Raw genomic sequence first — 23,130 nt, 5'->3', positions numbered from 1 at the left:
TCACCACTTTTGAAAAACAAGGTAATATGAATATTAATGTTGTCATAACATGTTGTGATTTCTCAGTTAAAACAGACTCATCTACGGCTCTGTTCATCCCCCTGGACACACCTTAAATTCATTTCTTTCTTCAGTTTTCCATGAATTATTAAGTAGCATCATATTTGAATAATTTCATGCATGTATCTGCAACCGAAGAGGTTTTATATTACTGAATTGATCTCAACTTTTGAACAGTAATGTGAGCACGGTGTCCAGCCGTCCTGCTGTGGTTTTAGAAAGAGCAGCATCAGTCCTGCAGTAGGCCTTAAGCTCCACAGCAAATTGGCCTCCAGGCGCAGCTCTCTGAAACATTCCCTCTTTACCCCCCACCCCCACCCCCCACCGTTTCTCCTTAGTGCTCTGATGTGGGCTGGGAGGTCATTAGATGAACGCGAAGCTGAAAGAGCGATTCTGCGGACCAGCTGTAGAGGCCTGGCTGCTGCTACAGAAATACCAGTAGGTGTTGGTGGAAAGGTGTAAGAGTACCAACCGAGAGTCACAGTCACTCACAGCAAAGAACCAGTAAAACTGAGGGTGTTGAATGCATCCATGTATCACTGTGCTTTAGTCTGCAGGTGGTGATTCAGCTGCATTGATTTTGGAATGTAGGAATTGATTGGTAATTATAAGGGAAGAGGTTAAGCACAAGCTTTAGCACAAGTTGGAGTGGAAATCCCAGTAAAACTGACTCAGCAACTGACCAAGCATGAGGCCTAGCATGTTGGGCCCTTGCTCCCTGGGCACCACAGCGATGGCTGCCCATTGCTCCGGGCACGTGTGCTCACTGTCTGATCACTAGTGTGTGTTGTTGTGTCTTGTGAATCTTTAGACCCCATAGCATAGACTCTCTTTCCACCATTTTCTCTTAGGCTTTACAGAGTACTCCACAATGTATCATTTCTTGTTTGTTTGTTTGTTGTTTGTCGATGTCTGACTGTTGATCACGGCCTGTGAAGATGTGATGCTCGTGAACACACCCCACATATTTTCCGGCTTGTTCTGGCCAAGTCTCACACATCAGAGCAGATTTCAGCATGAGTTAGGGAGTCTGCCCCCCCCCCCCCCCTCTCTTACACACACTCTCTCCATCCCTTTTTCTTCCTCTCTGCCCAACCGTTTTGCGGTAATTGAATCAGGCTTCAATTAGGCACGGCAGGGAGAAAGCGCAAGAGAGAGAGAGAGAGAGAGAGAGAGCACTGCTGACAGCACACAGGCTCACAGAGCCATGCACACCACACCCTATGAAACAAAAACACCAGTCTATATTTATCAGATCTATCTAGACCACTTCATAAAGTCCATAAAGAGAAAATTTGTATCTTTCTGTTTCTGCTCACCCTTAACCTCTCTCTCTCTCTCTCTCTCTCTCTCAAACCTCCTCTCTCTCTGGTTAGACCAGAGGCCTCCACTTAGACCCATGTGATGTTTAAAAGCGCATACCATTTATAAACCCACTAATGCGCCCAGACACAACAACTTTAGCAATATCACGAACATTTCCAGGACCCTCACTGCCGTTGATTTGTGAGTTCTGAGAAGATGAACTTTCCCTGTTAATTACAGTCTTTGTGTAGTAAATATGTCTTTAGTTAGTCAATGTGTTATATTTTGTGTTTTATATATATATATACATAATCTCCATGTGTGTGTGTTTGTAGTTTTCCCCATGGTATAAACCCTGTAGCTGATCTGTACACACTGTGAGTACCTCTGGATAAATGGACCAATAGAAATGCTTTAAATCTCTAAATGACTTGGATTAAACTCTTATGACTGTTTTGACTTCCATTAAAAATTAAAGGCATTTTTGCCTTCTCCTGTAAAGTCTGTAAATTCTAGATGTCAGGACACCATATGACAAATGGACCAATAGAAATTGAGTATAATTCCACAGAATATTACAGTCCTTTGAATATGTACACAATTACACACAGCTGCCTCTCTGGAGCAGATAAACAACATGGACCTACTGGCCTGATGCCATGTGTGGGCTAGAGGGGTATAAAGCCATTGAGCTGTGGAGCAGGGGAACTACTGTGTTCTCTGAAATGATGGTTGGTGCTCTATCCAGTACTTTTGAAAGGATAAGTTGGGGAGTTGGGGATGATGGGGTGAGGTGGTGATTATCCAACATATTGACCTCATTAACGCTCTTGACGCTGAATGCAATCAAATCCTCACAGCAATGCTCCAGTGTAAGGTTCCATTTAGTTCAACAATAGTGGGACCCTTTTTGGAGCTAAATAGCCCCAGTAGCCTCCATACAGAACCATCTACGAAGCGCCTTTGCCCAGTTTATATATTACTGGAGCGCTGGGCCAGTATCAGAAGCAGTTAGCACTTATGTAGCTACCACAGACACACACACACACACACACACACCTTTTCTCATTACCAGACTACCAGACTCTCAGCTGCAGAACAGTTGCTTGTTTTTTCCAGCCAACAAAGAGGTGAGTGTAGCGCTGGAGTGGGCGAGAGGCTCTCAGTAGGAAGTAGAGAAAGCTGAACTCAGAGAGGAGACGAGGGGAGAGAACAGAGGGGGGATTTATCAGATCCAGGTGACATCACAGCAACATACAGATGTTTACAAATGTGGCGCCTCTTGGGGTCAATGACTGTCTTCATCTGTTAAATAAAAGCAGACCAGAGAGAGAGAGAGAGAGAGAGAGAGAGAGAGAGAGCGAGGGAGAGAGAGAGAGAGGTAAGTAAAAAGGTGAAAAGTAAGAGAGAGAAATAAAAGGAAAGAGAGAGGGGGGTTGAAAAAGGGATAGAGAGAAAAAGAAAGATAGAGAGAGAGAGAGTAAAGAGAGAGAGGGTTAAGTAAAAAGGTGAAAAGTGAGAGAGAGTGATAAAAGGAAAGAGAGAGAGAGAGAGAGAGAGAGAGAGGTTTGAAAAAGGGATAGAGAGAAAAAGAAAGAGAGAGAGAGAGTTAAGTAAAAGGGTGAAAAGTGAGAGAGAGAGAGAGAGAGAGAGAAAGAGAGAGAGAGTAGGGAGAAGGAGAAGAGAGGTATGTGAAAGGGGTAGAGAGACGAGAAAAGGAGAGAGAGAGAGAAGAGGAGAAGAGAGGGGAGTGTAAAAGGGGTAGAGGAGAAAAAGAGAGAGAGAGAGAGAGAGAGAGAGAAGGAGAAGAGGGGTATGTGAAAGGGGCAGAGGAGAAAAGGAGAGAGGGAGAGGGAGAGAGAGAGGGAGAGATAGAGAGAGAGAGGGAGAGAGAGAGAGATAGAGAGAGAGAGAGTTAAGTAAAAGGGTGAAAAGTGAGAGAGAGAGAGAGAGAGAGAGAGAGAGAGGGGTTTGAAAAAGGGATAGAGAGAAAAAGAAAGAGAGAGAGAGAGTTAAGTAAATAGGTGAAACACGGGAGAAAGAGAGAGAGAGAGAGAGAGAGAGAGAGAGAGAGAGTAGGGAGAAGGAGAAGAGAGGTATGTGAAAGGGGTAGAGAGACGAGAAAAGGAGAGAGAGAGAGAGAAGAGAGGGGAGTGTAAAAGGGGTAGAGGAGAAAAAGAGAGAGAGAGAGAGAGAGAGAGAGTTAAGTAAAAGGGTGAAAAGTGAGAGAGAGAGAGAGAGAGAGAGAGAGAGTAAAGAGAGAGAGTTAAGTAAATGGGTGAAAAACGGGAGAAAGAGAGAGAGAGAGAGAGAGAGAGAGAGCGAGAGAGAGAGAGAGAGAGTAGGGAGAAGGAGAAGAGAGGTATGTGAAAGGGGTAGAGAGACGAGAAAAGGAGAGAGAGAGAGAGAAGAGGAGAAGAGGGGTATGTGAAAGGGGCAGAGGAGAAAAGGAGAGAGGGAGAGGAGAGAGAGAGAGAGAGGGAGAGAGAGAGGGAGATAGACAGAGGAGAGAGAGAGAGATAGAGAGAAGAGCAGAGAGAGAGAGAGAGCGCCCTCCCGCTCCTCTCCGCTTCTACCCGGGACGCTTAGCCCCCTTCCCTCCCGCTGCGCTCGTCTAGCTGACCTCGTCCTTGCGTCCTCGTTGTCATATCCGTGTTGGTCCGCTGTCTCCCTGGCGAGTGAGAGAGAGAGAGGAGATAGAGAGAGATCTCGCCGGAGCGCCTGTGCCTCCCCGACCCCGAGAGCGAGAGAGCCGCGCCGAGGACCGAGCCCGTTTCCCGTCTTCGTCTCCCCATGCGCGGAGAGAGGGAGAGAGATAGAGAGAGAGGGAGAGAGAGAAGAGAAGAGAGAGAGCGAGACGCTCGAGCAGAGAGAGCCTTCTCCTCGGGACCGATCCATGTTACCGTATTCTCGCCCCATCGCTCTCAGAGAGAGACGAGCGCACGCTCTCGAGAGCCCTCGAGAGAGAGAGAGAGAGAGAGAGAAGAGAAGAGAGGTGTACCTACCCGTGACACGGCGCTCCCAGCGCTCTCGCTCCCTGAGCGATGAGAGAGAGAGAGAGAGAGAAGAGACGCCCTCTCTCTTCTCTCTCTCTCTCCCTTCTGAGAAAGAGGGAGGAGAAGAGGTACGTGAAAGGGTAAAGAGGGAGAAAATGAGAGAGAGAGAGAGAGAGAGAGAGAGAGAGAGAGAGACAGCTGAAACCGAGTGGAAAACGAAAGAGGAGAGGGAGGAACGTATAAGACAAAGGGAAAGAGTCATAGTGAAGAAGAGTGTGAGAGAATCTGAGCAGGAGCGAGAGAGAAGAGAGAGAGAGAGAGGCCGACAGAGAGCTGGCAGGAGTACAGAGAGAGGCTGTGAAGAGGAGACAGAGCAGAGATAGAGGCATGATAGGAGACAGAGACAGGCAGACGTGACAGAAGGAATTAAGAGCTGGGAAATACGGGGAAAGGGATTTCAGCCTGTTCTCATAGAGGAGTCACTACATCCAGCAGTGCAGCAGGACAGCAGCACACGCTTAGCCTTTACAGGATGTCCAAGAGCATTAACAGGGGGGTGTTTCTCCCCACCCCTCCCCTTGCTGCAGTAGCAGCCCTCTACTCTTCTTAGAAGGCTTTACACTAGATGTTACGAAATAGTGCTGTGAGGATCTGATTGCATTCAGCCAGGAGAGCATTAGTAAGGTCTGGTGCTGATGCTGAATCGACGAATGATCAGTTCTGGCTCTCCAACTCTTCCCAAAGGTGTAGGTCGGAGCTCCATCACTCCAGAGAATGCGGCTCCACTGCTCCACAGTCCAATGCTGGGGTCCTCCATACCCTTCTAGCTGCTTGCCATTGGGCACAGTGACCTTAGGGTCGCATGCAGCTTCTGCTGAGCCCCCCTGCACACCTTAAAGTAGCCACATCAGTCATTGGAACAGGGGTCTGGATACATTTGGACATATTGTGAAGATGCTGCTCAGAACCCAGGGGTTTGACAGTTTGACCCCCCCCCCCCCCACACACACACACACACACACCCACGCGCGTATACACGTCCACAGAGCAAGCTAAACCCCCGGTGCATTCAATAGGGCCATAATGGACCCCCAGGAAGACATGCATGACAAAACACTGCATTTAAAACTCTGCATGTGTGTGTTTGTGTACGCGCGCGCGCACACACGCACAAACACACTATGGCCACGACGTTTAATCCTCTTAGGGAATCATGCAAGGCGGGCTCCCTCTCAGTAATGCACCCGGCTTTCAGCGCACAACACGAGCACTTACTTCGGTCTCTGCGCGCGGAGGGATCCCGACCAGACAAAATGCAACTCCATTCATTGGACAGCGGAGGGGTGGAGGGGGTTCCGAAAGAGAGTGAGGAAGAAGAATGAGAGGGGAAGAGGAAGATCAAGGCAAAGTAAACTGAAGAAAAGTCCCGGTCAAAAGTGCACGTCCCCGCGCCCTGATGCGCCGTTCTCCAGTCCCGTCTGCTGAGTAAATCCCTCCCTCCGCCGGCTGGGACCGTCCGGGCTGGAGCTTCACTGCAGCCCGCCTGCCCTTCTCCTTTAGGCTTGCCGTAGCCCTCCGAGCGGGACGAGGGTTCATTTCCCACCCGTATTCAGGCAGGCCCCGCCCCTCGGGCTCTACTAACTCATACCAGAGGCTTCAATCTTCGCTCATACACACAAGCAACTCATTTGCATACTACACTGTGATTGATGACTGATTTGCATAATGCGTTGCTATTGGCTAGAGGCTGACATTCTGTTATTTCACCGATTTGCATATACCGCTCAGATTGGGTTTTAGTTCACGCACCAGAAAAAATATCATTTGCATACTGCGTTAGGATTGGTTAAAGGTTCTTGTCTGATTTGCATACTGTGTTCACATCGGCTTTTAGTTCTCCTTCACAACCCGTTGGCAGATTTGCATAATGCGTTGCCGTTGGCTAGTGGGTCACACTTAGTTGAAAAGTGATTTGCATACTGCGCAGGGATTGGCTAGTAGTTTACACTGACTAGTACTAGAGCGATTTGCATATTAAGAAGGTATTGGCTGAAGCTTTGGCGCACTAGTATGAACTGTGTCTGAAAACGGGTGGGGAAAGAAAACCAGCAACGCTTTCCGCATTACCGGGGCGCGCAGCTCCCCCTGGCGGTCGCGTTCGGCACCTACAACTTCAAGGCCAGTTCAAGGCTGCATAAACAAAGCGCTCTTTGTGGTCAGATAAAGATTTTAAAAGAGGGAGGAAAAGACATAACATCTAAGTGGGAGAGGGGAAGAAAGAGAAAAGGGTGATTTTCTATACAGGTATTTGTCTGCATACATGAACGCAGACGTGCACATGCATGTTATATATGTTTTATAATAACTACTAATATTTTGTTGCTGATTATTGCTTCGGAAGTGCTGGAACTAGGATCTGACTAGGATAGATGTAAGGCTTGATGTAAGGGGTCCAGTAAAGATCACCACCTGCCCAGCCCTATCCCCTGCACTGCATTCAGCTACACCACCGCTGTGGCTTAGAAGATGTGCAGTAAGTGCAGCCTGTCAATATCTACGACAAAGCTAAAAATAATGTCCATATGAACACACACACAGGTTTCTCAGAGTCTGTCTGAGGGATGTTGGGAAGGAGGGATGAATAAGGGAGTAAAGGAGGGAATCAGGGTGCCGACTCTGGGCCTGTTGCACCAGCAGCACTGCAGAGTTCATGGCAGACCAGCCAGGAACCCCAGCAAGACCACCAGTAGAACCATAAATGCCCTGAATAAGAGACACACTGACACACTGAATGTAGCTCGTTCCCACAACTGAAATATATTACCAAAAGAATAGGACTTTCTTTAGCAGAAAAATAAATTAACCTATTGGCACCATGCCAGGCCTAATGCCAGGCGTGGGCTAGAGGGGTATAAAGCCCCCCAGCATTGAGCTGTGGAGCAGTGGAAGAACTGTGTTCTCTGGAATGATGGTTGGTGGTGCTCCATCCAATACTTTTGGGATGAGTTGGGGAGTTGGGGATGAGGTGGGGTGATGATCATCCAGCATCCTGACCTCACCAGTGTTTCTTGCTGCTGAATAAAGAAGCAATGAACGTTTTTCATGGGACAGCAGTGTGTGTGTGTGTGTGTGTGTGTGTGTGGAACCTTTTTAGTGAACATGTCCAAGTCAAATGTCATCAAAACCTAGAGATCATAGATTTTTATGCTAATTAAATGATAATAGACATTTTAGATATAGGCATTTCTCCATTGAAGTACCCCAGATATTTGCACCTGCATTTTATCTGCAGTCTGAAATAAGTTATTGGATATTGTTTAAAATGAAACACTATAGTGTGTCTCGCACTGACATCTCTATACACTGCTCTGCTGCAGTAGAGAGCCTTCACAGTAGCCACATCAATAATGTAATCTGATTACTGGCATTCACTAAAGGACAGATCACTAAAGGATGGCATAATAAAATGCCTAGTGCTCCTATAAAGCACATCTGAAAAAATCTTTGGTAATAAAAAATATTGAATAACAATGGCTGAATGAATGGTTTCAGGGGTGCTGAAAGTTCCCTTTGCTGTCTTCAGGAAAACAAGACACGACCACTCTCCGCTCAGCATCAACGGTTCCTCTGTGGAGATTGTTAAGAGCACGAAGTTCCTTGGTGTCCACTTAGCGGAGAACCTCACCTGGTCCCTGAACACCAGCTCTACAGCCAAGAAAGCCCAGCAGCGTCTCTATGTCCTCCGGAAGCTGAGAAAGGCCCGTCTCCCTCCACCCATCCTCACCCTCTTCTATAGAGGGACCATAGAGAGCATCCTGAGCAGCTGCATCACTGCCTGGTTTGGGACCTGCACAGCCTCTGACCGCAAGACCCTCCAACATATTGTGAGGACAGCTGAGAGGATCATTTGAGTCTCTCTCCCCTCCGTCATGGACATTTACACTGCCCGCTGCATCCGCAAAGCAACCAGCATTGTGGATGACTACACCCACCCTTCACACAGACTGTTCTCCCTCCTGCCATCAGGAAAAAGGATGCCCGCAGCATCCGGTCCAACACGACCAGACTCTGCAATAGCTTCTTCCCCCAAGCCATCAGACTTCTCAACTCCAGAGACTGAACTGATGTTTTTTCTGTTCAATGCACACACACACACACACACACTCTGTGTATAAGTTGCACCATGGTCCTGGAGGAACGTTGTTTCGTTTTACTGTGTACTCTGTATGTAGTTGAAATTGACTTGACTTGACTGACAACTGGTAGCGTCTCTGTTCCCACATTAAAAAGTGTCTGTTTTACAGCACTCATTGGATTGACCAACACACAGTACAATGGGTAAGTTCACAGAGCTCAGTGCAGATCTGAGAAGGTAGACCGTATATTTACACAGTCAGGACTGTCTCTTGGAGCCATTTCTAAGCAACTGCAGATTCCAAGATAATCAGTTTAAATAACCGCATGTAAGCCATTGGGAGGTGTGGCCACTTTGCCAAGGACTGCAGGATGACCTGAACAGTCACCCTCAGCTGAGAGGAAATTGGTTTGGATGGTCAGGAACAACCCAGGAACCACCAAGGCGCAGACCTGCATGAACTGGAAGCTGGTGGAACACCAGTGTCACAGTTAACAGCCAAGCCAAGTTTAGGCCCCTGCTCTAAAACCCACATCTACCAAGTTTGCAGTTGAAGCACATGGACAAAGAAAAAGCCCTTTTGGAGGAAAGGTTTATGGTAAGATAATGACCAGAGGTGCAATGTATGGTGGAGTAAAGGTCAGGGATTCAACTCCAAGAACTGTCTACGATTGGTGAGCGTGGTGGTAGTGGGATTAAACTCTGGATGGCACTGGATGAAGTGGATGGAATAACGAAAAAGGAGGAGGACTTCCTTACAGTTCTTCAGCATAAGTTTAAACAGTCAGCAATGTGGACAACAGGACAATGACCCCATAGACACCAACAGCTGTTGTGGAATAGATAAATCAGGCTAACACTAAGCACATGGAAGGGCTTTCTCGAAGCTTTCTACCTCATTGAAAATATGTGGACAGTGCTTAAAAAACAGGCCTGTGTCAGGAAACCATTTGTCCAGTTTGTCCAACATTATGTATAAATATAATGTAATCGTACACTATATAGACAAAAGTATTGGGACAGCTGTTCATTCATTGTTTCTTCTGAAATGAATGATATTAAAAAAGACGATATTAAAGAAGATATTAAAAATATTTTAATTATTAAAAAAAATCGTTGGTTGGACTAACTGTCTCTACTATCCAGGGAGGACTTTCTACCAGATTTTGGAGCACTGCTATGAGGATTTGATTGCATTCAGCAACATAAGTGTCAGAATACTGAATGATCACCACCTCACCTCATCCCAAACCCCCCAAATCATCCCAAAAGTATTGGATGGAGCACCATCACCATCATTCCAGTGAACACAGTTCTTCCACTGCTCCACAGCTTAATGCTGGATGCTGGCATGGTGCCAATAGGTTCATGTTTATCTGCTCCAGAGAGTCCTATTCTATTGGCAGTACTTCTCTACAGGGACTAGACAAGTCGTTTGTGTGCATTTGCACATCTGTGCCAGCAATGGGTGCAACTTAAAGTAGCTGAATGCATTCATTAGAAGGGGTGCCCGCAAACATTTGAACATATCGTGAAAATGAGTGCAATAAATAGCAGAATTATGAGGATAATTGAGGATAATGAGACAATAATTATAGCTATATACTAATTCTATTGTAGTGGTGTTTAATTTAGAGTGGCTGCCAGGCACAGATTGGGTTTAGACTGGGTTTAGGATTACATCCTTCATGGGAGACCTACCCTTGGTGAGTTAGGATGGCGACAAGGCCTGTGCAAATATACTCAACTCACTATTTATCATAACCCTTCGTCTTGTTTTAGTGTTTGGATTCCCAGCTGACTGCAGTACGAGCGAGGGTGTATTATTTTAAGCTGGCTGAATGCTCTGTATAAGGTACAACATGGTTAGATAAACACATAGTAGGAAGTCCGCTTAGTCCTGCCTTGCTTAGCCGCCGTCTGTAGGATCGGGGCAGTTGGCGAAGAGCCTGGATGCTGCTTAGAGTCTGCATACTTGCTGAGAGGGAGCAAATATACGCAGCAGGCCAGAATCCTCCAGGGTATTACATTACACAGAGAGAAGTCATGTTAATGACGATAATCATCATGTTAATACTATTAGGCTGATTAATTTCATGCTAATTTGGCTTAACTGGATTGCACTGTTGAGCTGCATTGTATTAAACTGAATGTAGGACAGTGCAATTGGATGAACGAAGGCTCTGGAAATCCCATAAAGAGGCACATCGGTCTGTAGAACCCCTGAGAGCTTGTCGAGAGGGCCCTCCCTGGGGGAATAAGAGGTTAGAGCACTGTTAGAGCTGTGACACAGACACGAGCCCCTTTTACACAGTCAATCGTACCTGCAACAGCTCTGACAATGTCCAGGGTCGCGGTCATGTGTAAACAGTCCAGGATTGAAAAGCCAAGAAAGTTGACCTGGCAATTTGCTTGGATGAGACGTAGTCAAATTCTCCAAAAGCCAGAACGTTGCTGGATGTTCTGTATGGCCTGGTGATCTAAAGCAAGGCAACAAACTATAGTCTGGAAATTGTAGCCCAATGAAGCCAGCATCATAAGTTGTACCCACTGCTGACACAGATGTGTGCAAATGTACACACACACACACAGCTCGTCTAGTCCCTGCAGAGAAGCAGTCCCTGTAGAATAGGACTCTCTGGAGCAGATGAACATGAACCAATTGGCACCATGCCTAATGCCAGGTGTGGGCTAGATGGGGTATAAAGCCCCCCAGCATTGTGGAACTGTGTTCTCTGGATTGAGGGTGGTGCTCCAGCCAATACTTTTGAAAGAATGACTCAGGGAGTTGCGAATGGGGTAGGGTGGTGAGCATCCAACATCCTGCCCTCACTAATGCTCTCGTTGTAAAACGCAATCAAATCCTCACAGCAATGCACCTCCAAAATCTAGTAGAAACCCTTCCTCTCTTGCACAGTAGAGACAGTTACTCCAGCAAAAGCAAGATAACCTCTTTCTTAGTACCTTTGGTTTCAGAAGAAACAATGAATGAGCAGGTGTCTCAATACTTTTGTCCAAACATATCGGCCTGATGTTCTTTAAAACAAGGCGTCTACCTCCACTGTGTTACACATCGCAACCTGGCAGAGTGTGAACATGGGACTGACCAGGATCAATACAAGCTGTACTCCTGCAGTGACAGTGATTATTCTTATGAAAGGAGCTTTAGAGACTGGACCCTACAGCAGTCCTTGTCCACTCACATCTCCCAGGAATGGCCCAAATCAAATTAACCCAGTAACCACTACTTGCACCACACGCTGTATAAAGGGGCCGGGTGGGGGAGCAGAGCGCCTTCACTGCACTCGTTCATTACCAGTGACAGTGCTCTAATTGGTCACTGCTACGCTCCACATTTTTCACCCGGTTTGGCACGATGGACTCTTCCCTTTAGGGCTCTTAGTCAAGCCTCATTCTCACTCCTGCACTTTAGTACTCAGCAGGGTTGGGCTATTTCCTATTGTCTGTATTCCACTATTGTATAAATGATAGTCACACTTGTGTATTCAGTGTACTTCCATCCACCCATCCATCCTCTTTTTACTGGTCAGGGTCAGGGTGGTTCACTAGACTCATGGCAGAAATACCTTTGGACAGACCACTAGTCCATCACAGGATACGACACTCACCCATTTACCAACACACTCAGACCCGGGGGCAATCTACCATTCTACGAGACTGAGACCAGGGTGAGAATGGAACCCACAACGCTAGGCCTCTGGACCGGACTGGACTTTGAAATTGCACAAAATCGTATTGTAGCTAAATGTGAGATTTTATTAGACCCATAACACTTATGTATGTCAAAGGAACTCCAGAAACCCCACCAGTACTACAGTGACATAAATATTTGGACACCTGTTCATTAATTTTTTCTTTCAAAGTATTCAAAAAGAGTTGATCCTGTTTTCGTGGGAGTAACTGTCTCTACTGTCCAGGGAAGAAGGCTTTCTACTTTTAGAGCATTGCTCTCAGGATTTGGCTGCATTGACAAGATCACAAGTTAATGAGATCAGAATGTTGAAGGGAAGGCTTTTTTGGAGCATTGCTGTGAGGATTTGATCGCATATGGTGTCAAGACATTAGAACATTTGGGCATATATTGTACTTTTATATAATGAAATGCATATAATGAATACATTTTAACATATGTCATGTATTCTAAATCTAGGGCTCTCCCCTAATGTACAACTAGAGTCTAATAATAGGCAACTATAGTCAAACTACTTCAAAAGACCTGTGCTTTATTCATTTTAAACCATGGTGTGTGTCTTTACATTCCTGCAGCATTCCCTGCTGAAGGCCTCTTAATTTATGCCTTGTGGGCTACACACACAACCCACACACACCTTTTTGCATTTTGCACTCATATAGCTCACTGTGTGAAGGAGAGTGGAGCGGTCACTGGGTTTGTGACCCCCCATGTCTTGTACAGACACAACAGCCTGTCATAAATCTGAACTTCCTCCACAGCCACTCTACTGACAGCTGAGAACACATTGCTAGCTTCAGTGTGAAGCACTATATTTACAGCACTCAGTGCATTACAGCATTACGGTGCAGTGCGAACAGGCCTGTGTGTCTTCTGCCAGATAATGAGAGAAATTAATATCTCTCTGCTATGCATTTCCTACTTCCCACAAACAGACAGATAGATAGATAGACAGATAGTAAGAGACAGACAAATAGATAGACAGACAGATAGACAGATAGTCAGACAGACAGACAGATAGGCAGATAGACAGACAGACAGACAGATAGTCAGAGACAAATAGATAGACAGACAGATAGATAGCTAGACGGTCAGACAGACAGATAGATAGTCAGGTAGACAGATAGCTTGTCAGACAGACAGACAGATAGATAGTCAGGTAGACAGACAGACAGACAGATAGTAAGAGACAGACAGATAGTCAGACAGACAGACAGATAGATAGTCAGGTAGACAGACAGACAGACAGATAGTAAGAGACAGACAGACAGGCAGATAGATAGATAGATAGATAGATAGATAGATAGATAGATAGATAGATAGACAGATAGTCAGACAGACAGATAGATAGTCAGGTAGACAGATAGATAGTAAGAGACAGACAAATAGACAGACAGACAGATAGATAGATAGTCAGACAGACAGACAGATAGTCAGACAGACAGATAGATAGTCAGGTAGACAGATAGATAGTAAGAGACAGACAAATAGACAGACAGACAGATAGATAGATAGTCAGACAGACAGACAGATAGACAGACAGATAGATAGTCAGGTAGACAGATAGATAGTAAGAGACAGACAAATAGACAGACAGATAGACAGATAGACAGACAGATAGACAGACAGACAGACAGAGAGACAGACAGACAGAGAGACAGACAGATAGATAGATAGATAGATAGATAGATAGATAGATAGATAGATAGATAGATAGATAGTCGCACAGACAGACAGACAGTCTGGCTGTTGTTCAAACCAGAGAAGCAAGCCGATGACCAACTGTGACACAGATACGCATCTTATTTAACCCTGTGTTATGTTACATCCTGCTCTCCACTATTGCCATGACCCAGGCAGCCGGAAATGGAAGCCGTGGACCACCAGTTCCACTCTATACAGTAATGTAGAGAACCCCAGTTGGTCACACTACACATACCACCACTTCCCTTTTCTTTGTATCACTTCCGTTTGAACGTAATAGACAAGAGGGTGGCCCACAATTGCTCACACTTCCATCGTAAGTTCACACTATTAGAAAAGGCTGCAGATTTCATGCTTTCACACATTATAGGAGTATATATATAACAAGGTTTGTCAAGGTTTATCTGGTTTCTGGCACACTTTAAATTCTATATATCGTTAACATAGCAGTATTGTGGGCTATAGGGCTAGTCACAGCTAGTCACTGGCCTGGCTAACACAACTTCAAACCACATTTTTGTCCCTGAGGAGTTCAAGAAGCAGACATCTACCAGGAAATGCCAGCCTATAACCTCATTTCCTGTGACCTCCACACACCAATCAGAATGAAGAAGGTACGGACGGCAGGCTGTTAAAGACATTACAAGACCAAATGCAATTTCTAAAACTTATGTGACTTGTGTGTTTACCAGTCTATAGATTCAACTGCCCCACGCTTAAGATAAGCAATGCATGACATCCCTTAAACGGCCATGGATTTGAACTACCTTTATCTACTTTGGTGATGCTCATTAACATTAATGCAATATAACTTTGTTAAAGTGTTGCTGGGGTTTGAATGAAGTGTGAGTGGAGGCTAACAGTGCGTAAAGATACAGGAAATAAAGAAGCATCTGTTTTGCTGAAGTGACCTCATAAACAACCCCCTTAGCCATCTGTCTGATGGCTCAACCGTTGGTCAATTTCCCCCCACAAATATAGTCTACAATCCCATCTAATCCCACCACCGAGTATTTTTAATGAGCTGCTGTACCACTCTCCACCAGAAGAGGGAGAAGAATGGAAGTGTGAACACAGGCCATCTGCAATGGGCTGGATAACAGACAGGAAAAAAGGATGAGGAAGAACAAGTGTAGGTAAGATAACCCGATAAAGTACTCACACATTCTTCTCCTGTTTTGTATCCAGGACATAGAGTAGGACAAGTCATAGAGTAGTGTCTCTTCAGACCTTGCGCTGACCAAGGGAACGTAAACTAACTAAGTAATGCTAATAATTCTAATGCTGATACTACAACAAGCCATTCTCCAGTCACCAATTCCAGTGCTGTGTCGTTTTCCTCCACTAAGGAAAATCCTGTATCCTTCCTATTTAAATATAGTCCTAGAACTCCAGAACCTGATGCCTGATTCAGCACATCCTTGCATTGAGTACACAGCATCAACAGACACAGCCACCAAATGCCCTGAGATCTGTACAACCGGATACCTTTGTAAAGTTGTACACAAGGGCTCAGGTCCTCTTTTGGACGCAGGAGTGCATTAAAAATGGCTCTCAAGCAAATCTCTGCAACTGAATCTAATGAAAGACGATGCGAACTGACTCAGAGTCAATGCAGGCAGAGATAAAAGCTTCAAAGTTTCATTTCGAGACAAATGACAGATACACTATATGGACAAAAGTATTGGGACATCTGCTCATTGATTGTTTCTTCACAAATCAAGGGTAATAAAAAAAGGGGGAATGCTTTCCACTAGATTTTGCTATGAGGATCTGATTGCATTTAGCAACAATAGAGTTAAAGAGGTCAGGATGTTGGATGATCACTACAACTACCTCATTCCTGACTCCCCCCAACTTATCCCAAAAGTATTAAGTAAAAGTATGGAGCTTCATTCATTATTCCAGAGAACACAGTTCCACTGCTCCACAGCTCAGTGCTGGAGGACTTTATACCCCTCTAGCCCATGCTCTGACATCCAGTGAGTGCTATTTTATTGGCAGTTCAATCAAATTGGCAATAGTTTCTCTACTAGATAAGCGAGAAAGAGAGAGAGAGAGAGAGAGAGAGAGAGAGAGAGAGAGCAAAATGAACTCAAGGTGAAGTAAATTGTAGCTAAGTACTGCAAACAGTGGCAAACAAGAATAAACATAGAAAGAAAGTCTAAAAATCATATAACCAGTGTAGAGAAGTTAGCAAAAAAGGGTGGAGAGAACAGTGGCTCATTATCATTTAAAGGAACAGGCAGTTACAGAATACCTGAATCTGATAATATGACACATAACTGATGTTTTCAGGACTTTCTGGACTCACAAATCTGATTTTCCTTGATAAGGTACGTCTCTTTAATGACCTTAATGAATAAGTGTGTTTTTCCCACTTTTACTCAATGCTAATAAACACTGCAAAAGCAAATCCACCTCCTGCTTCCTCTAGTACTGAACAGCTGAGAGCTGAACACCTTTATACAATTAAACTATGTCCTTACTCTTCATTCTCTATCTCTTATATATGTATCTGCTCTTACTGAGTGTAGCATTTTTCAGAAGTCTAGGACAGTAGTCTGAGCCAGGCTGCACTCCTTACTGCAGCAGCTACTGTTACTGACCTCACTCATGTCTGATCAATGAGGTGACCTTCAGACATACACTTAGACACAGACTCACACATAAATCGTACATACAGACACACTTACACAAACGTCTACTCTGTGTATGTGTGCAAAAAACATGAATAATAAATGAGCTGGTGCCCCAAAACTTTTGTCTATGTAGTATATATATATATATATATATATATATAACAGACACCTTATGGAACTTCGTCTCTACACAGCACAGGCAGTAACACATGACCTTTCAATCGGTGGCCTTCACCTTAGGCCTTGTGAAGCAGTCTTGCAATCGGCAGACAAGCACAGACACAAGACACTTTTCTGACACTACTGTCTGTGTGTGTGTGTGTGTGTGTGCATGTCTGAAATGAGTATTGATCCTGCTTCCATTTGTGGTCTGACAGCTCTGACGTTTGCTCATGGGCTCATTCGAGTGCTGTTTGAACGGACACACACACACACACACACACACACACACACACACATACACACATACACACACACTCACATATATATACACACATGTATACAGAGGACAGATGGGGCCTCTGTCTTTCACTGCTGGTCTGACCTGTCTCTGTACACACAGATGCTTTACATAACTCTTCTCTTCCTGTTCCTCCTACAGTACTGACCCACTGGTCCTTTACACTCAATCAGTGGTGCTTGAAAGTCTTTAAACCCTTTTGAATGGTTTGATATGTTTTTGCATAAATTTGACCTAAAATTTCATCATATTTTCACACATGTCCAAAAAGTAGACAAGGACACCAAATCAAACAGAAGAGCCAAAAATATTAGAGTTGCCACTCACAGAATAATACATTATTGAGTGGCAAATGTATGTGAACCTTTAGGATTAGCATATCATTTAAAGGTGAAGTTAGAGTCAATAGTGTTTTCAATCAATGGGATGACAATTAGGTGTGAGTGGATGCCCTGTTTTATTTAAAATACAGGGATCTATCAGAGTGTTTATCATGGCACAAAACAAAGGATATTTCTGAGGACCATAGAAGAAGATTTGTTGATGCTCATCAGGCTGGAAGAAGTTACAAAACCATCTCTAAAGAGTTTGGACTCCACCAATCCACAATCAGACAAATTGTGTTCAAATGGAGTAAATTCAAGACCATTATTACCCTCCCCAAAAGCTTAAGGAGTTGACCAAAAAATATCACACCAAGAGTTATCCCATCTATGAAACACAGTGGTGGTAGTATCATGGTTTGGGCCTGTTTTGCTGTATCTGGGCCAGGGCGGCTTGCCATCATTAATGGAATAATGAACACTGAATTATACCAGCAAATTCTTAAGAAATGGACCTTTAAATGTCAGGACATATGTCTGTGAGCTGAATCTCAAGAAAATGTGGGTCATGCAGCAAGACAATGACCCTAGGTACACAAGTGATTCTACTGAGGTTGGGCTCAAATTCCTCCAAACTGATGTGCAAGACAGTCAACAGTTACTCAAATGTTTAGGTGCAGTTATTGCTGCTAAAGGAGGTCATAACAGACACTGAAACTGAAACCCAATCTAATATTTTTGTCTCATGTGATTTTGGGAGGCAAGAGGAAACCAGAGTACCTTGAGGAAACCCGCATTGATACGGGGAAAACCCCAACACCAACCTCCTCACAGACAATGACCAGGTGGTGATCAAACCCTCAACCCCAAGCCAAGGGGAGCAGTGCAATACACTCACAACCTGTGCCGCCACCATGCATTTATTTAATTTATTATATATTTCTCTTATTAATTCTATATTATCTATAACTTCAGATTTTTAAAATATATAATTATTTATTTAATTTACCACACGGATGTTGCAGAAGTCTACAAATCTGAAATATGCATCAAATATGCTTTTTATAAGTCAGCATAAACCAGCAATGCCAATGTGAGGCCTGTATGGGTAGCCAAACTGGAAACCAGAAAATTTTGTCCTTTGGTTCCACAATGGTTCCAAATAATGCATGCCCACCAGGGTCAGTGATGGGACCAGGTACACTGGAGGGGCCTAGAAGGCCTATACGGGGTCTAGATGGGACTCAAGATTAGGGTTGGCTGTAATGATGGATCCGTTTGGGAAGCCCAACTGGGTACCAGTCAAAACGCATCTGCAAACCCACGCAGAGTTCCTAGAACCCACCTAGCCCAAGCCAAGCCCATCTATCTGAGCCCCACATGCACGTTAGCCGGGAGCTCTGTCATAAAGGCTACTTTTTTCAATGCTCATGTTATTCCAACTCAGCACATATGATTAACACCTTCCACTGGTTGGAATAATCATTTGTTCATCTTCTCATCCAGTTCTATCTTGTTAGATTTGTGGTGGGCCCAGAGCCTCCCTGGAGTCATTGGCTGCAGGAAAGGAATACTCCCTAGACAGTCCAATCATGTGTAAATCATGTGACAGAAATTGCATTATGATATTGAGTTATTGCATCAGAGTTGTGTTCTTGTGACTTTGCGTGTTTTAGATGTATTACAAAACTGCTGGGGTCATCCCAGTGCACCATGGTGGGGTTACTGTAGATGGGTGTTAATTATGCATGCAGGATATGTTAATACTATGTAAATACAGTCAAACAGTGGGGTGACCCCATTTACTATGAATGGCTGGAGGTAGAAGGCGAAAAGTCGCTCATTGCCTACGGCCATGTGCACTCACACATATGCGGCCACACACACAAACACACATCTACCCTAAATGCCCTACATTTCCAATAGCTAATTTTGTACGCCCCACAGAAATAGGCTAATTTTAATTTGATGGCAAGGCTTCCCAGGTCTCTAATTCTTTCTCTCTCTCTTTATCTCTATCATGAACAGACACATGCACAAAAACTGGCTTTATAACTGTTATTATGTTTATTATGTATTATATACACAGTACATAAATACTTGTGTATTTAAATTACGTCACACATTTTATAGAAAAGCATCTCATAAAAAAGGAGCTATTTTATATGTATGAACCATGTATAAAACCAACCAGTACAAGCATGCGCACACACATAGGCACACACACTCATTTTCAATAGTGATGATGTCATCAGTATTATTGCTGCGAAGTAACATCACCCTAACAGAGCGGTCATGGATGGGACGGTCCCCGTGAAAGGCTTCATGAATAATTTATCACTAAAAGAGTAGAGCAGAATAAAAAAAGTGTGTGTGACCTCAGCCACCTGCTAAGAGAGAGAGAGAGAGAGAGAGAGAGAGAGAGAGAGAGAGAGAGAGAGAGAGAGAGAGAGGCAAAGAGCAGGAGGCAGAGAATAAAAAGGAAAAGAGCCTTTCAACAGTGGTATCGCAACAGATGGAAGAATGGAGAAGGGGAGGGGCAGACAAGAAGAGAAAACAGTGCGGAAGAAAAAGAGAGGAGAGAGCAGGAGAGAATAGGAGAGAAAATATAAGATTTGAGAAGATTTGGCAGGAAAAGAAAAGAAAAGAAAATAAAAATAAAAATAAAAAGAGGAGAACAGAGGGGAAGAGACAAGAGAAGACGAGAGAAGACATGAAAAAATAAGAAAAAGTAGAGAAGAGAGGAGGGGAGAGACAAAGAGAATATAAGAGAGGAGAGAAGAGAAGAGAATAGAGAACAAAAAATGAGATAAGAAGAGGAGAAAAAACGAGAGAAGATGAGAGAAGGGAAGAAAATAGAAGAAAAGAGGAGAATAAAAGAGGAGACGATAAGAAGAGAAGAAGAGAGGAGAAGGATACTAGAAATTCACATTCATAGAAAGACAATTTTGCACTTTACTAAATGTCCTCCTATTCATTCTGTAACAGTATGTCTAACTTTGTGTTTGTTTCAACCTAAAAAAAAACAAAACACATAATGACACATATCATGAAAATGTCTTCAAATGTCTTATCAACCAATCCACCACCACCTTCCTGAAGTTTGAAATTAAGGGTTAACTGAAGGATATCTTCAGTACTGAGAGACATGCAGCAACAGGAACTTAGCAATGCAGGGCTGCTTGTTTATACACACTTTGGAGGTAAGCTCAGGTGAATAATGGCATGCTCCAAGAAACTCAGCCTCGGACTTACTTCAACTGAAAAATCCTGAATTCAGAGAAGCTGATTTCTATTGATGTGTTCAGACATCTAATGAATCCCTGAGCTGTTTTAATAGACATCAATTAAAAGGATGTTTTGGTCCAAAACTAATCTACACAAAATTTCTTTCATCTCAAATGTAACTGATCAGTCAAGACATGTTTGATGCCTGAGGTTTGGTTTCTTGAGCTTTACACTGGAACTACAAACCTACTGGATTTGCACAATTGGTGGGGTATCAGCTTGCGTTACTTGCTAGGTGCACTGGCTTTGTGTCCCTAGTGCAAAAATAAAGAAGCTCTAGTCTCAACAGGAATGCACCCCTCTCCATTAAGATCTGGACCTGGACCATAGTTGACCTCTCATTACCTCCCATCACTGTGTGACAAAATTATTGGGACACCTGCCCATTTATTGTTTCTTCTTGTTGATCTTGCTGTTGTTGGAGTAAATGCCTCTACTCTCCAGGAAAGAAGGCTTTCTACTAGATTTTGGAGGAGCGTTGCTGTGAGGATATGATTGCATTCAGCGACAAGAGCATTAGTGAGGTCAAGATGTTCACAAGATGACCACCAACTTACCTCGTCCCTAACTCGTCCCAAAAGTATTGGATGGAGCAGCATCATTCCAGACAAGACAGTTCTTACACTGCTCCACAGCTCAATGCTGGGGGGCTTTATACCCCTCTAACCAATGCCTGGCATTAGGCAGCATGGTGCCAATAGGTTCATGGTTATCTGCTCCAGAGAGTCCTATTTTATTGGCAGTGCTTCTCTACAGAGACTAGACAAGCTGTGTCAACAATAGGTGCAGCCTAACGTAGCTGAATGCATTCATTAGAAGGGGTGTCCACAAACATATATTGCACATTGGACATATAGTGTATGTCCTACATAGATGTTTAGCAGTTTAAAGGGATCTATTATTTCTGTTTTGGTGGAGAACCACACAAAAAAGTCTTGATAGGCCAACAAGACCATGTTCAGTGCCATGTGTAGGACATGTAGATAGCATGGGACTGTGTGGAGAAGACAATGTGTGGAGAACCACAGTAGGAGCTCTATGGACTGATGAAGGCCACAGGAGGACCTACAAAATACTCATACTTTGTGTATATCAAGACGACAGCTAGTTGAGGCTGCCAGAGCACAACCTGCCACCACCTAACAACATCCCAACATCCTAGTCTATGATAGTGAAGTGTTTAAGCATGTGTGATCTTCAAAGAACAGCAGGTTTCTCTCAGGGTCCCTCACCATCCCCCCACAGGCTGACTTTTCTCTGGTATGACATCATCACCACAGCAGAATCAGGGTCCACACTATAAATCACCTGAACAAGCTTACAGCATGTGGTCGCTTGTGAGCAACATACACACACAGACACACACACACACATTCACACACACAGTAAGAAGTCTTAGCCTTGCTGAGACAGAATCTTGCCTACCTTCAGTGCTGCTGCTGCTGCAGCAGACAAGAACCATGCTGGAGGATTTGTGGAAAATCCAAGTGTGTGTGTGTGTGTGTGTGTGTGAAAGACTCTCTCAGATTGCTCCACACCTACTTCAGGTTTTCGGTGGAAATGAATGAAGATCCATGTGTGTGTGTTTCCCCTCACCTGCTCCATGCTTCAGCGATCCTCCTCCTCCTGTCTCCTGGTCCTGCTCATGTCCCACTCTTCCTGGGAAAAATCCACAAGGCGAAGTTCCAGGGAAATCCACAAAACCCCTTGTCCAGGCTAGGCTTTGGGGGGGCATGAAGCTGCATACCTCCAAAGATGCATTCTCCCTTTCACCCTGTCAGTCAGGACCCTATTCAAGCTCTCCTTTAGTCCTCCATCTTCATTGTTTGTCTCTTTCTCTCCCTTTTTCCTTCTCCTGGTCTTCGGAATTGGTAATATCTGCTAGAGATGGTGTGTGTGTGTGTGTGTGTGTGTGTGTTGATATCCTCTCTTCCCCTCTGCTCTTCTTGCGATACACACACATACACACACAGCAGACTCCCTCTCTCACATTCACTGGCTCTGCTCTCTCTTTTGCCTAGCCTTCCCTTTCCCTCACCCCTCCCTTTTTTTCTCTTCCCACTTCCCTCCTCCTTCTCCTCCCTTCCCCCTCTAGCCCTGTATGGCGTCTGAGGGGGGAGATAGAGGGAGAGAGAGAGAGAGAGAGAGAGGCCGGGGTTGGGACAGGAAGAGGGGGGTTGGTCTGAGAGGTGCCATGTGACCACCGGCCTCTGGAGGCCCCCTGACATGCCTGGCTCAAGCCTCCGTCTCCATTGACAACCACTACCATGGAGCACAGCTTTCAGAGGGTCTGGAGACTGCAGTGTCATTGGCTGGCAAGACGGTGCATGGAGCATGTAGGGACATGTAGTTCAAAGGATATGGATGGTAAAAAAAGAGCACGTGTGAGAGTCTCTCTCTCTCTGTGTGTATGTGTGTGTGTGTGTGTGTGTGTGTGTGTGTGAGTGTGTGCTCCCTGGGCCTCTGCAAAGAATGAGAATTTTCCACACAGTTAGCCACAGATCA

General features: G+C 44.6%; 1 protein-coding gene across 1 annotated transcript in view; it reads right to left on the bottom strand.

Moving 5' to 3' along the window:
- Positions 1–22,631, bottom strand: part of arhgap23a (Rho GTPase activating protein 23a) — a 102,512-nt gene extending 79,881 nt beyond the window's left edge. Inside the window, exon 1 of the mRNA XM_072692987.1 lies at positions 22,222–22,631. Within this exon, the coding sequence (XP_072549088.1) occupies positions 22,222–22,230 (9 nt within the window). The 5' untranslated portion in view covers positions 22,231–22,631. The remainder of the gene's footprint in view (positions 1–22,221) is intronic.
- Between the last annotated feature and the right edge of the window lie 499 nt (positions 22,632–23,130).

Source organism: Salminus brasiliensis, chromosome 12 (genome assembly GCF_030463535.1).
Source record: "Salminus brasiliensis chromosome 12, fSalBra1.hap2, whole genome shotgun sequence".
NCBI classification, from domain to species: domain Eukaryota; kingdom Metazoa; phylum Chordata; class Actinopteri; order Characiformes; family Bryconidae; genus Salminus; species Salminus brasiliensis.
This window is presented reverse-complemented; position numbering and strand designations above follow the sequence as displayed.